This window comes from Prunus avium, chromosome 7, assembly GCF_965620075.1.
Source record: "Prunus avium chromosome 7, drPruAviu1.hap1.1, whole genome shotgun sequence".
Classification (NCBI taxonomy): Eukaryota; Viridiplantae; Streptophyta; class Magnoliopsida; order Rosales; family Rosaceae; genus Prunus; species Prunus avium.
The window spans coordinates 21,327,483-21,339,867 of record NC_142290.1 but is presented as its reverse complement, the minus strand read 5'-3'; the positions used below and the strand labels follow the sequence as shown (position 1 = coordinate 21,339,867).

At 37.7% G+C, this 12,385-nt stretch overlaps 1 protein-coding gene across 1 annotated transcript; it reads left to right on the top strand.

Moving 5' to 3' along the window:
- The first annotated feature begins 10,338 nt into the window (after window positions 1-10,338).
- LOC110752184 (large ribosomal subunit protein eL38z/eL38y) lies at window positions 10,339-11,959 on the top strand. The gene is made up of 3 exons (XM_021952823.2): window positions 10,339-10,492; window positions 11,255-11,438; window positions 11,648-11,959. The coding sequence occupies exons 1-3, from the start codon at window positions 10,490-10,492 to the stop codon at window positions 11,668-11,670; spliced, it is 210 nt and encodes a 69-aa protein (XP_021808515.1). The 5' UTR covers window positions 10,339-10,489; the 3' UTR covers window positions 11,671-11,959.
- Window positions 11,960-12,385: the final 426 nt, after the last annotated feature.

Here is a 12,385-nt window from a genome sequence, read left to right as displayed (position 1 = left end):
CATCCATACTTATTTTCTTCAATTCACTCTAATTGATCTCATTATTCCATTTTGATTGAATACTAAGGATGATTCTCTTTTGCAGATATCATGTGCTTGCTCTCATTCATGAATGAACTCATTGAAGTGATGCTAGGCTATGTGTGCATAACCATTCTATGTGCTTTCTTTTCACCCTACCTATATGTGTGTTCCATCAACCCTCTTGAAGCCAAACACTTAAAGCCTTTTCTTCTATCACCCTCATCATTTCCCTACCTTTGTATCTCAATCTGAGATACTTGACCTATTGTAGCCATACCCTATAGCTTAGAAATATACCAAGGTGTGCCAAGATAAAGTTTGAAGCAAGGAAGTTGCAGCCATGTACCTAAATAAAGATGATGTGAATCTGTGCAATGAAGTTAATGAAGATGCAGATCAAATCAACGAAGATGAAAGTGTTTCGATTTGATCTAAGTGTGAAAAATAAAGTCTATGCCAGGAGATACCATGAAGTTTGCTGCCATGCCAATCTAAATCAATGATGCCTTGCAGATTAATGAAGCATGCAACCTTGGTATGTTCTTAAGTTATTTTTTTTTCCTTCCAATTCTTCCATTTCCCCTAAACCTTAGCCTTTCATTACAACATTGTGAAAGACCTAGCTGATCTTTGAGGATGTATTCATGGGTGCTGGTAAGTATGTGTGTATCTCTATTCTTAGTATTTAATTCCTTTCATGAGATCTAACCAAATTTGTGCTTCTATTTCATACACTCACTTATGCTTTCTTGAGAGAATTAAAACATAGGTTCTGAGTGATTGAGTGTTATCTGTGAGAATTAGAGTCGAAGCATGTTCTCTATTCAAGGTTTGAGTGTGCTTGCTTTGAAACTGTGTGCCTTTGAGCTATAGCTTCCACTTGTACACACTGATTGATGACCTATCTTGGCAACTCTATGGTGTTGGAGGTATGACTAAAACTTTCTTTCATTTTCATTAGTTGATTTCAAAGTTGTTTTTCTAACCATTTTGTTTTGTAGAGTTAGAAAAACGTTTGTGGGTATCGTATCTGTTAAACCCTCAGGAGACACAACTCCTCCTACTAGGGATGCCTAGAGGTTTAAAGGCTTGTTGCATACGCTCAATGCAATCGAGTTACCTACGAAAGTGGTCTAGTTAACTTCTTGTTTTGTTTTTATCTTTGTTTCTCTTTTGTTTTGCTCGAGGACTAGCAAAATCTAAGTTTGGGGGTGTGTTAAGCTCATAATTTCATACATATACATGCCCAATTTACTTACTTCTTTTGCTTAGTTCCTATAATTCTAAGTTATTTCCCTCCCTTTGTGTGTTTTGTAGGCCAATAGAGCAAGAGAGCATAATTCATGCAATTCAAGCATGTTAAGGCCTAATTTGGATGAATGGAAGAAGAGCTTAAAAGACAAACTCATTTTGGCTACAGCCCCCTGCCAGTCCAGTTCCGTAGGTCATATTACAAGCTTTGTTTCAGCAACCTACACAGCTCGGATGAGGCAGCATTCTTCATGAACGTTGTTCCAATGGGTGTGTACTATAACATATCCAAAATTCATCCCCATTGGATAAATATGGAGTCTGTTACCTAGCAAACACAGAGCCATGCTCAGGATGGATTTTATCAGCGCGCAAAATGAGTTAGCAATTTGTTTTGGCCTTAACTTCCTCCTCCGACCTTGGATTGGCCCAAATGACATATGGCTGGAAAGAAGACATTCTGAACTTCAATTTCGAGTGCTTAAAGTCCTAATTTGATTAAGAGAAGCCCAAGTTGTAAGCCCTTGAAGTTGCTGGTTATGCTGACCTCAGCATGTGCTGGTTGGATGCTTGGTCATGGTGAGCTAGGTATGAGCTATCATTTCTGGTTGGAAGCTTGGTCATGGTGACATGAAGATGAGCTAGGGCTGCTGGTGGGATCTATTGGTGAAGTGCATCAACCAATTCAGATTTTATAATGCAAGTGTTGTATGCATTAGTGAAGTGCATCAACCAATTCATCTTTTATAATGCAAGTGTTGTATGCATTAGCCATATTGAATTCAGATTTGTCACTCCCCTCTCCCTATAAATACCACATCCATTCCACATTCAAGACACAACAAATCCTGAGATTCACAACCCCCACAATTCACTCCAACCATCCTCAAACACTCTCAAAATCCCAAACACTCCAACAATCACCAAAACAACTCCAGCAAACCTCTCTTCCATTTCCCTACGAATTTCATCTTCCTTAGCCATCACCACTCACTCAAACTCATCCCAAATCACCTCCATATCCTTCATACATCTTTCTAGAAGTGGGGAAGCTCTTGGAGAAGCATTAGAAGTGGAGAAGCACTTGGAGAAGCCTTGGACACCACAAGAACTTCAGAAAAAGGGTTTTTCTACTCTTATTGCATTCATTATGTTTTCTCATTTCTGTTCAAGTCTCTTTTCCATTATGAGTAGCTAAATCCATAACTAGGGCTTCGATGTAACCTAACATGAATATTCTGGGTTTATAAGTTTGGAGTTTCAAGTTTGATTCATGATTCATGTTCTTATTCATTATGCTTATAAGTTAACATGCTTGTTTGAATGATTGATCACCATTAGAACTTGTTTGTTAACTATCTTGGTTTGAATTAAGAGTATACACCATGCTTTAATTCGAATTGAACTATGAATAGGAAGAGTATGTATGGACATTCGACAACAGGGATTAGATACATACTTGGTTGTTTAAAATGTTCTTCTATGCTTAATGGGTTCCTAATGCTTAATTTTAGGTTAGACAACAAATGATCAAATTAGGGAATTAGGAACACAAGGTTAGGACCAAACACCATGGCCTAATCATACTTTAGCTAGAATCAATCTTTGAATCTGAATTAGACTTGTTACTTGAATCTTTATAACCCAGAATTGAATTGTTATGGTGATTCGAATGCCCTAGTCTCAAAATCTGTTTTCCAACTCTTAAAACCACTCTTTCTTACATTTGTTTACTTGTTTTTGTTTGCAATTTCATTTTGCTTCTTTTGTTCAACAATCACAACCACTCTTGTTTTAAATTCTGTTTTAGACATAACCTCCTACTTTCTTGAATTTGGTAATCTAAGTACATAACTAGTTTTAACTTCTCAGTCTTCGTGGGTACGACCTCGTACTTGTCTTGCTATACTACTAATTGCCCCGTACAATTGCGAGTTAACATAATATTAACAACAGGTACCAAACACGATGATGGATCTGCAAACACAGTGTAAGAACCATTACACCTCAACATGCTGCCTAGCATGGCCTCTCATGAGACAAACACTTTTTGCCTTTTCCTTTTTCTCTCAACTTCCTAAACAACATATAATCCTTCTGCCTTGTATTGCTGTAAATGAAAGAAGTAGTAGAAAACTACATATCTGAAACGGTGAGAAAGAAAGTGATGATATAAATAAAATAAAAAATACGGTGAGGAAGAAAAAAAGACGACTCATAATGGAAGTTCCTTCATCAAAATACTAGTAAAAAAAATTGAGTAATTCTTGGTTGTTTGAGCTTTATTTATTATATGGGACGTTCTATTTTGTTAAGTTTTTTATGTGAGACTTGTGTATTCTTCAACACTCCTCCTTACGTGGGATCACTTTTTAGTGGGCCACACGTGCAATCAATTCCACATCGGTCATTTTTTTTCTTTTTTTTTTCTTTTTTTTTAATTTTTAAATTTGGGGTTTGTTTGATTTTGATTCAATTTGGGGTTTTTTGTTTGATTTGAGTTTGTTTGATTTGGGTTTAATCGGGCCCAGTCAACCAATCCGCTCTAATACCATGTTAAGATTTCAGAGGGACGGACCTTTGGCCCACCACTAGCAACATCGATATTGTCCTCAACTTAACCACCTGTTTAGCAAGTGTGGGGTTTTATAAAAAAGGCCTCGATGTTATTAGGAGTGGAATCATTTATTATATGGGACTTTCTATTTTGTTAAGTTTCCAATTTGAGACTTGTGTATTCTTCAACATATTCATTTGTGGTGCTATACATACGAAAAACTTCAGTTGAAGGATCTCTCAAATAAGCTTATTTGAGGGACATTCTTGTAGGGCCCACTCTGTATTGTATTTCAATTATCCGAACCATCTATTTTTTAGGTATTTATTCATAGATATGCTCTACAAAAAATCACTTGAATCCGAAAATCATTTGACCACTCAATGAGATCGTTGTTTTTGTTTGAGAGATCTCTTGATAAAAGGAGAATATATATTTACATTATCATTGGAAAGAGGTTGAAAATCAGATTCACTTAGAGACATAAACTCTACGCATGCTGAAAACTACGACATATCTTCCAATCCCAAAACCACAATTTCCATGAGGCCTTAACTCCCTCCTCATTTGCAAGTCGCAACCATTGCACAAATGATTGTGCACAGATTCTGCTTTTGGAATAAATGCAAATTAAGCAAGCCTCTTTGTTATACCAACAGAAGTTAAGAATTTAATTATGTATGTATATATATATATATATATATTTACTCTCTAATAAATGGATATTACTTAAAATATATATGAGTAATGCTACACTTACCATATTTTTATCTCACATTTATATACCACATGATGTGGTATGTCCATATCATATATCACATCAATTAAATCAATGAGGTGTATTTTTAATAAAGAAAATTAAATTAACAGTTTTTTTAAAAGTGTTAATAAAATATAAAAAAAAAAAAATTAAATAATTTTAATTGATGTGGTTGTCCATCCCATCTGCCACATGAGATGGTATGAGAATGTAATATATATATATATGGATGCATATTCATAGAAATCATATTAAGAAATCTGCGCCACGCTTTTGTGTTTGACTTACTCTCTAATAATAAATGGCTATTACTTAAAATATCTTGCATCAGGAATAAATTAATGGCAAATGCTGATAGCTTTAATCTTTTTAAATTAATTGGCTGTTTACTTGTTAATGAATTGCTTCCATTCCACATGGCCGGCAAATTCATTCATGCATGGCTGCTCAACACAGCGGGCTTAAGAAGATCAAAACAGCGGCATATGTTGTAAGTTTGTGAGCCAAAAGTTGTTTTAATTTAAACATTTTTACGGTACAACTTGACTATGAGATTAATTTAAATAGCGCGGCATACAAAAAAAAACACTCAATAACTTCAGAATCAGAAGAAACTTCGGAAGTTTAAAGAGATTGGGGGAGACAGTATGCAAGAGAGTTTGAAATCAAATGTAATCTACAGTATGTTTTACTGTTTTATAGGATGACGGGGAGGAATGGAAGGGGAGGTGATAATTCTTCAAGGTTGAGTGACGGTAAGGACAGGACGAAGAAATACAGCTACTTTCTAAAGAATGATGTTGACGCTAAGTATACGCCGAACCTGTCTGCCCAATAAGAACAGAACACGTGGACCTTGCTAGCCACGTGGCAAAAGTGACCATCCAGCTCTTTAAACTGCCGATCACGCACGTCGGCTCGGTTCCTACCTCACTACCTCGGGCTCGATACCATCTTAAGAGCAAGTCCACCCATGAAGGCAAAGGCAAGGCTAAGGCAAGGCAAGGGCTGCCACTATTCATGTGAATAGTGTCAGCCTTGCCTTAGTTGGTTCCACCAATTGAAGGCTAGGGCAAGGGCAAATACTATTCATTGTACTTTATTTTCAATTTTTTAATACTTTAAACCATTAATTAATTTTGTCAGATAATATTTTCGGTTGCCACGTGTCACTATTTATTATAAAATTATCACCTCAAATTTCAGATAACATTTTTAGATAAAATTTTCGGATAATATATTTGGTTGCCACGTGTCCATGTCAGATAAGATTTTAAGTTTTTTTTTTAAAGATTATAATCTCATATTTCAGATGAGATTTTGACCCTATAAAATTATGCCATGTGTCCCATGTCAGATAAGATTTTCAGATTTATTTAAAAAATTATAATCTCATATTTTAGATAGATTTTCACCCTCTAAAATTGCGCCACGTGTCCCATGTCAGATAAGGTTTTCAATTTTTAAAAAAAAAATCATAATGTCATATTTCAGATAAGATTTCCATCCTATAAAATTGCGCCACGTGTCATCTCTATCTTCTCAATCCTTCTATATAACTACATCATCAACTCATACATCTCACACCACATCTTCTCTTTTCCTTCAATTCTTAGATTTTACAATACATATTTTACTCTCAATGTCAAACTTGAGGAGGTTGTTGGAGAGGCAAGAGAGAGAAGAGGAAGAAATCCGGCGGAGACGTGCTGAGGAAGATCAGGAGGCCGATGAAGAAGAGGACGAAATGCTTGTAGCCTTCGCTATGCTTAATGAATCAAGGCAACACCACCGTCGTCGTGCCCATAATGTGGATAGACGCAGGCAATCTCGGGGTAAGAATCTCATGGAAGATTACTTTATCCCAAATTCCTTATATCCTGTTTCTAAGTTTCGAGAGAGATATAGAATGTAGCCACATTTGTTCCAAAAAATCATGCATGATATTTGTAATTACGACACATACTTCATTCAAAAGAATGATGCTTGTGGAGTTTTGGGTCTTCTCCCGGAGCAAAAACTTACAGCTGCTTTGCGGATGCTTGCTTATGGGGCATCTGCAGAGCAGGTGGATGAGATTGCAAGGATGGGAAAATCAACTATCCTAGAGTGCTTGGTGAGATTTTGTGATGCAGTAGAAAATCTCTACACAAGGGAGTACCTTCGCAGACCTTCTCCAAGGGACCTCCAAAGGCTTCTACAAAAAGCTGAGACTCGAGGTTTCCCAGGAATGATTGGAAGCATCGATTGCATGCATTGGCAGTGGAAGAATTGCCCAACAGCTTGGCAAGGAGATTATGGGAATCGAAAGGGCCAAAAAAGTATAATTCTGGAGGCCGTAGCTTCATTCGACACTTGGGTTTGGCATGCCTTCTTCGGAGTGGCCGGATCTCAAAATGACCTCAATGTGCTTGGTCAATCTCCAGTGTTTAATGATGTATTGCGAGGTCATTCTCCCCAGATCACGTACCAAATCAACAACATTGTATACTCTGGTGCGTACTACCTTGCCGACGGAATTTATCCTAGGTGGACGACATTCGTGAAAACAATTCCGAATCCTCAATCCCAGAAGGAAAAAAGCTTTGCTGCTTTTCAAGAAGGTTACAGGAAAGACGTGGAAAGGTGTTTCGGTATCTTGCAAGCTCGTTGGGCTATTATTAGGGGCGCTGCTCGGATGTATGATGAAGAGGTGCTGCGAAGCATTATGATGACTTGCATCATCCTCCATAACATGATTGTGGAGGATGAGTATGATTATGAAGCTCCAGAGGAGCACGAACCGGATCCCATGAACACGGCCTTGACAAGAATTTATGAAAGGCCGATGGGACCAAATGGACATCCATTGGAGCACGAACCGTTAGTTCGAGATGGTCGATTCAACAACCCCATGATTGATCGTTACCAAGCAATGCAATCTTCGTATGTTCATGAGAGGCGTCATATTGACTTGATCGAGCACTTGTGGGAGATGAAAGGCAATCACAATGGATGAAGACAAGATTAGTGCTTTGTTTGGAATTATGCTTTGTTTTTAATTATGCTTTATTTTGTGTGTGGTGTGTTTTGGAATTATGCTTGTTTTAATTATTATGCTTTTATGTATGGTTTGTTTTGTGTGTTGTTTCCAATAAATTAAGGTGTGTTTTTAATTAATCTTTGTGTTGATGCTCAAAGGTTTTTAATAAATAGTAATATTATTTAATGCTTTGTTTATTGAATAAAAAGGAAACAATACAACAAATTAAAGGATAATACAACAATACAACAAATTAAAGGATAATACAACAATACAACAAATTAAAGGATAATCCAACAATACAACAATACAACAATACAACATATGGCAAAGGTGTTTCAATACAACCTAATGGTTTTCATCATTTAACCAATCCGTATTGCTAGGTCCGTCGTCTTGGAAAAGTTTTCTTCTCATCACATCCCTTCGTTTTATTTTCCAGTATGACTTTGTGTCAGGAGACATATGGGTGGTATCCATGGACATGATTTTCATCTCTCTATCCCAACATTCGTGACTATGGAAAGTTTTTTTGCCTTGCCCCGTCGCTCCGAACCACATTTGTGCTTGTACGATCTATTAAAAATAAATAGTTGCAAATGCAACAAAAAAAAATGAATATAGAAGAAAATATAAATAATTTGGAAATGCAAGAAAATAATTGATTATGCAACAAATTATAAACATTTTATAAATGCAATAAATAAAATGATTATACAACAAAACAATAAATATGTAAGAAAATATAAAGCATTTACAAATGCAAGCAAAAAAATTATTATGCAACAAAATATAAATAAATTAGAAATGCAAGAAAAAAAAATTATAATATGCAAGAAAAAAAATTGATACATTAAATTAAATAAAACGAGAATTATAAATATTTTACCTCATCGGTAAGATTTTGACCGCTTCTATGGTTCTCCCTAGCTTTTGCCAAGGCATCCCTCCATTTGCCTAACTCTTTATTCAAAATTTTCCACCTGGAGGCTAAGGCCATTTCCGTGCGCCCCGAACCAAATCTTTCAACAAATTCTTCATGAATTTTTTTCCACATTTGAGAAAACTTCATCTCATTGCCGGATATAGGGCAATGACTAACTTTCACCCAACACTCACACAACACAACATCTTCAACAGTACTCCAAGAGCCTCGGGCTTCGACAGAAGAGGCCATTTGTTTTTTTGATACAAATGGAAACTTGTAGAAAAATGTGAGTGGAATGGAAAAAATATTGCAAGGAGAAGAGTTGGTATGAAGATTTGGTGTGGAAGGTAAGTTAAATTGATAGGTATTTATAGGGAAAAAATACATAATTTTTTGGTATTTTTTTTAAAAAAATTTGAATTATTTTCGATTTTTTTTGCAATTTTTTTGGCGGAAAAAATGAGGATCGTCGGATTTCTGCAAAAAAAATGATCGGAGAGCTGGGGAATCGCCACGTGGCTTCTGCCCGTTGGGACCTGCAGGCGCTGACGTCACGCTGACGTCAGCGAGCGGAAGTGAAATTTTTTTACTGTTGGCGCGTGAAATTCACGCGCCAACGGTAAAAAAAATTTGAATTGGTGAGGGCTGACGTCAGCGTGACGTCACGCATGACGTCAGCGCCTTCGGGCTTCAGCCCAGGCAAGATCTGCCCGTGGGCTTGCCCAGGTACGTAGGACCCACCACTTGCCCAGGCTTCATTTCTTCCGCTGGAGCTGCAATGGGCTAGCCCGAGGGGCCTTTTGCCCGGTTTTGGTGCATGGCTGGAGGAGCTCTAAAGAAACACGAAAGGCTACTAGCCAGCCACGTCGATGACAAGACCTCTGACAAACAGAAGATTCACCACCTCTTGGAATATCGCCCCTATCCTCTCCAATACCACGTATAAACCACCTAACCCACCCCCTAGCAAAACACGTGAAGGCTATCATGAGAAGAGGACGTGGAGCAACCCCAACCATCCATCGCCTAATAAAACGACCTGATGTGACATGAACGGCTCGGCTCGGAGCCGTGGTGACCGGGTTTAATAATGTCTTCGGGAACTTCCTATAGTCTAGAATTTGTAGTAAAGGGGTGTGGCTTTTTCTCCAAAAAAAAGTACTTGTGAGGAATTATCAAATACAAAAATGATTACTCCCGTTCTTATCACTATTCCAATATAAACAACAAACGATCAAGGAACCAAATCTTCCTTTTCTTTTCAAATAAAAGCACTTGTATTCTATACGTTTACCACAGAAAAGTCTGAGGTCTAAACAAATGATGTTTGCCAAAGTCCCATATCGGAGAAACACAAAATCATACAAATGCTTATAAGGACTAACATAACAATTTATATTGCCGAGCCTAGTAGCGTGGGCTTATAACTAAGCAGGGCATTAAAGTGATTGGTTGTTTGAGTTAGGCCTTGTCGAGTGAGGTGTGATGCTCTTGGGCTGTTCACTTCGGTGAAGTCGCACAAAGCATGCTCCCTGCCCACGGGTTAGTAGGGCCACCCAACCTCAATGTTTGGGTAGCAACCCATAATATTTAAGGACCTGATTGGGGGTGTTTAGGTGCCAAACCTGGAACCCCTACAGATCAAGAGTTATCACACCTCAGCGTGCTGCTTGGCGCTTGGCCTCTCATCACACAATCACTTTTTGTCCCTCTTGTTTGAGCCCACAAGTAGTACAAAATGTAAAATGGGCTTCGGAACCCTATACCCGTCAAAGCCCTAAGGACAAATCGGTAATAAAAAAAAGTTTTAAAATTAGGGTTTCAACTTTCAGGGAATATAGATAGAATAGATATAGCCTCCTCTCTCTCGATGATATCCAATTCCTCCACCTGCAGCTTCAGGTAGAGCGTCGCCAGCCTCAAGATCAAACAAGAAGAAGAAGCAAAATGGTACGTTTTCTTTTATTTTGTTGCATTTTCCTTTTCACTAGTTTCTTCGTACAGCCATTTCACTAGTCTCGGTTTAGGGCTAAGTTTCGAATAACCCAGAACAATCCGTTCCTTCTGTCTCTGTTTTATTTTCGGGTTCCTCTTTCTTCTCTGTCTCTCCATGGTTCTGATTCTTGTTTCTCAGTAAATTTGAGAAAAATTTTTGAATCCGACGACCCCTTGGAGTTGCCAACCAATTGCTCGATGAAAAGCTCCAAAGAGCTGCGTAGCAACCTTCCTCCTCCCCTCCTTTCCTCTCTCTCTATATCAATTTCTCTATTTCTTCTTTCTTTTTTTATTTTCTTTTTATTTTGGTGATTTATTGAATGGGAATTTGTTTGGGTAGAGATTGATCCAAAAAGAGATGGGGTTGTGGCTGTTGGTGATGCTCTGTTTTCTTGGTTGCTGCTGAAGTAGCAGAAGCATTTGGGTAGAAATACGAGCTTTGTTTTCTTGGTTTAGAGAGAGTGAGTGGAGTGGCAGAGTTCGGGGATTGGGAGGAGTTGTTCTGGGTCAGTGAGATGAGGGTCTGGCTATGGTGGGAAGGGTGGGTGGTGGCTGGGGGTGAGAAGGGGTTATTCCCGTTTTTTAATTATATTATTTTTATGTTTTTAATTATATTTTAACTGAAGTTTGGATGAAATGTGAACATACAAGCCTTGTTGGTTTTAAATTTGAGAATGTTTAAAGTCATAATGCTGTACTCTGTCTCTGTACCAACAGCCGAAGCAAATCCATGAGATTAAGGATTTCCTTCTAACTGCAAGAAGGAAGGATGCACGCTCTGTCAAAATCAAGAGGAGCAAAGATGCAGTCAAGTTTAAGGTTCGATGCTCCAAGTACCTTTACACACTTTGTGTGTTCGATACCGAGAAGGCCGACAAGTTGAAGCAATCCCTTCCTCCAGGTATAGCTTTTTGCGTTTTCATTTGTGTCATTTATTATCATTTGCAACTCTTGTATGGTGGTTTTGGCTACCGTCATCTTTCAATTTAGGTGCATGAAAGCATGTTCATCTATGTTTTCTATCACTGAGGGGACTTCCTTTGTAATTTTTTTCCTTTTGTAAAGCTCAATTTTATAACAAACTTGTTTGTTATGATTTTGTATGTGTAGGTTTGAGCGTGCAGGACCTGTGAAGACGGGATCCGGATCACTTCACGAACTCAAATGGGATTTGTTTTGTCTTAAAGTTTTGAAGAATTTATGGATTGATGTTAACGTTGTTGGTGTTAGATGTTATGCCCTGATGTTTGCCGTCGTTTATGTGTGGACTTGAGTTATATTTTAGTGGTTTTGTGTTCCTCCTCGAGATGATCTTTAGCCGTAGTGTTACAACTTCCTATTTTCGCAGCATTACTTGATCATATGTACAAGTACTTCATGCCTAATCTCTTGTTGAATATTACAAACAACTATTTGGTTGAACAGTCTTTCCATTGGCATTGGCACATGTTACTGAACCACTTGATTCCAGCAGTTCGAACTCACGTTTTCGAGTCTTATTACACTGCATGGATTTTTGCGCTACAATCAAATTTTATTGCGACTGCTGAAGCTGATGTTCCTTGAATGTTCCGGCACACGACATCAGAAACCTGTAATTGAAACAAGATGAAATGTGCACTAGACATTTAGTCAAAACATACGGTTATGAGAGTAGTAGATGCTCAATTTCTTCAGTGGAATAAACCTCAAGAAGACTAAGAAATTATTTTCGTTTGAAAGCTGTTGTTGTACTTTAGAAAAAAAACTGACACGGTTAAGAGAATGTTTTTCTTCTCTTCTTTAAATCTGAATTTCTGTGTTAATGCCATTGTCATGGGTGGTACCAATTAAGTCTATCTGAATTTC

Bases quoted from the DNA above. Each gene is read 5' to 3' on its own strand.
- LOC110752184 (XM_021952823.2), top strand. The intron at 11,439-11,647 runs GTATAGCTTTTT...TTGTATGTGTAG, and splicing joins GAAGCAATCCCTTCCTCCAG to GTTTGAGCGTGCAGGACCTG.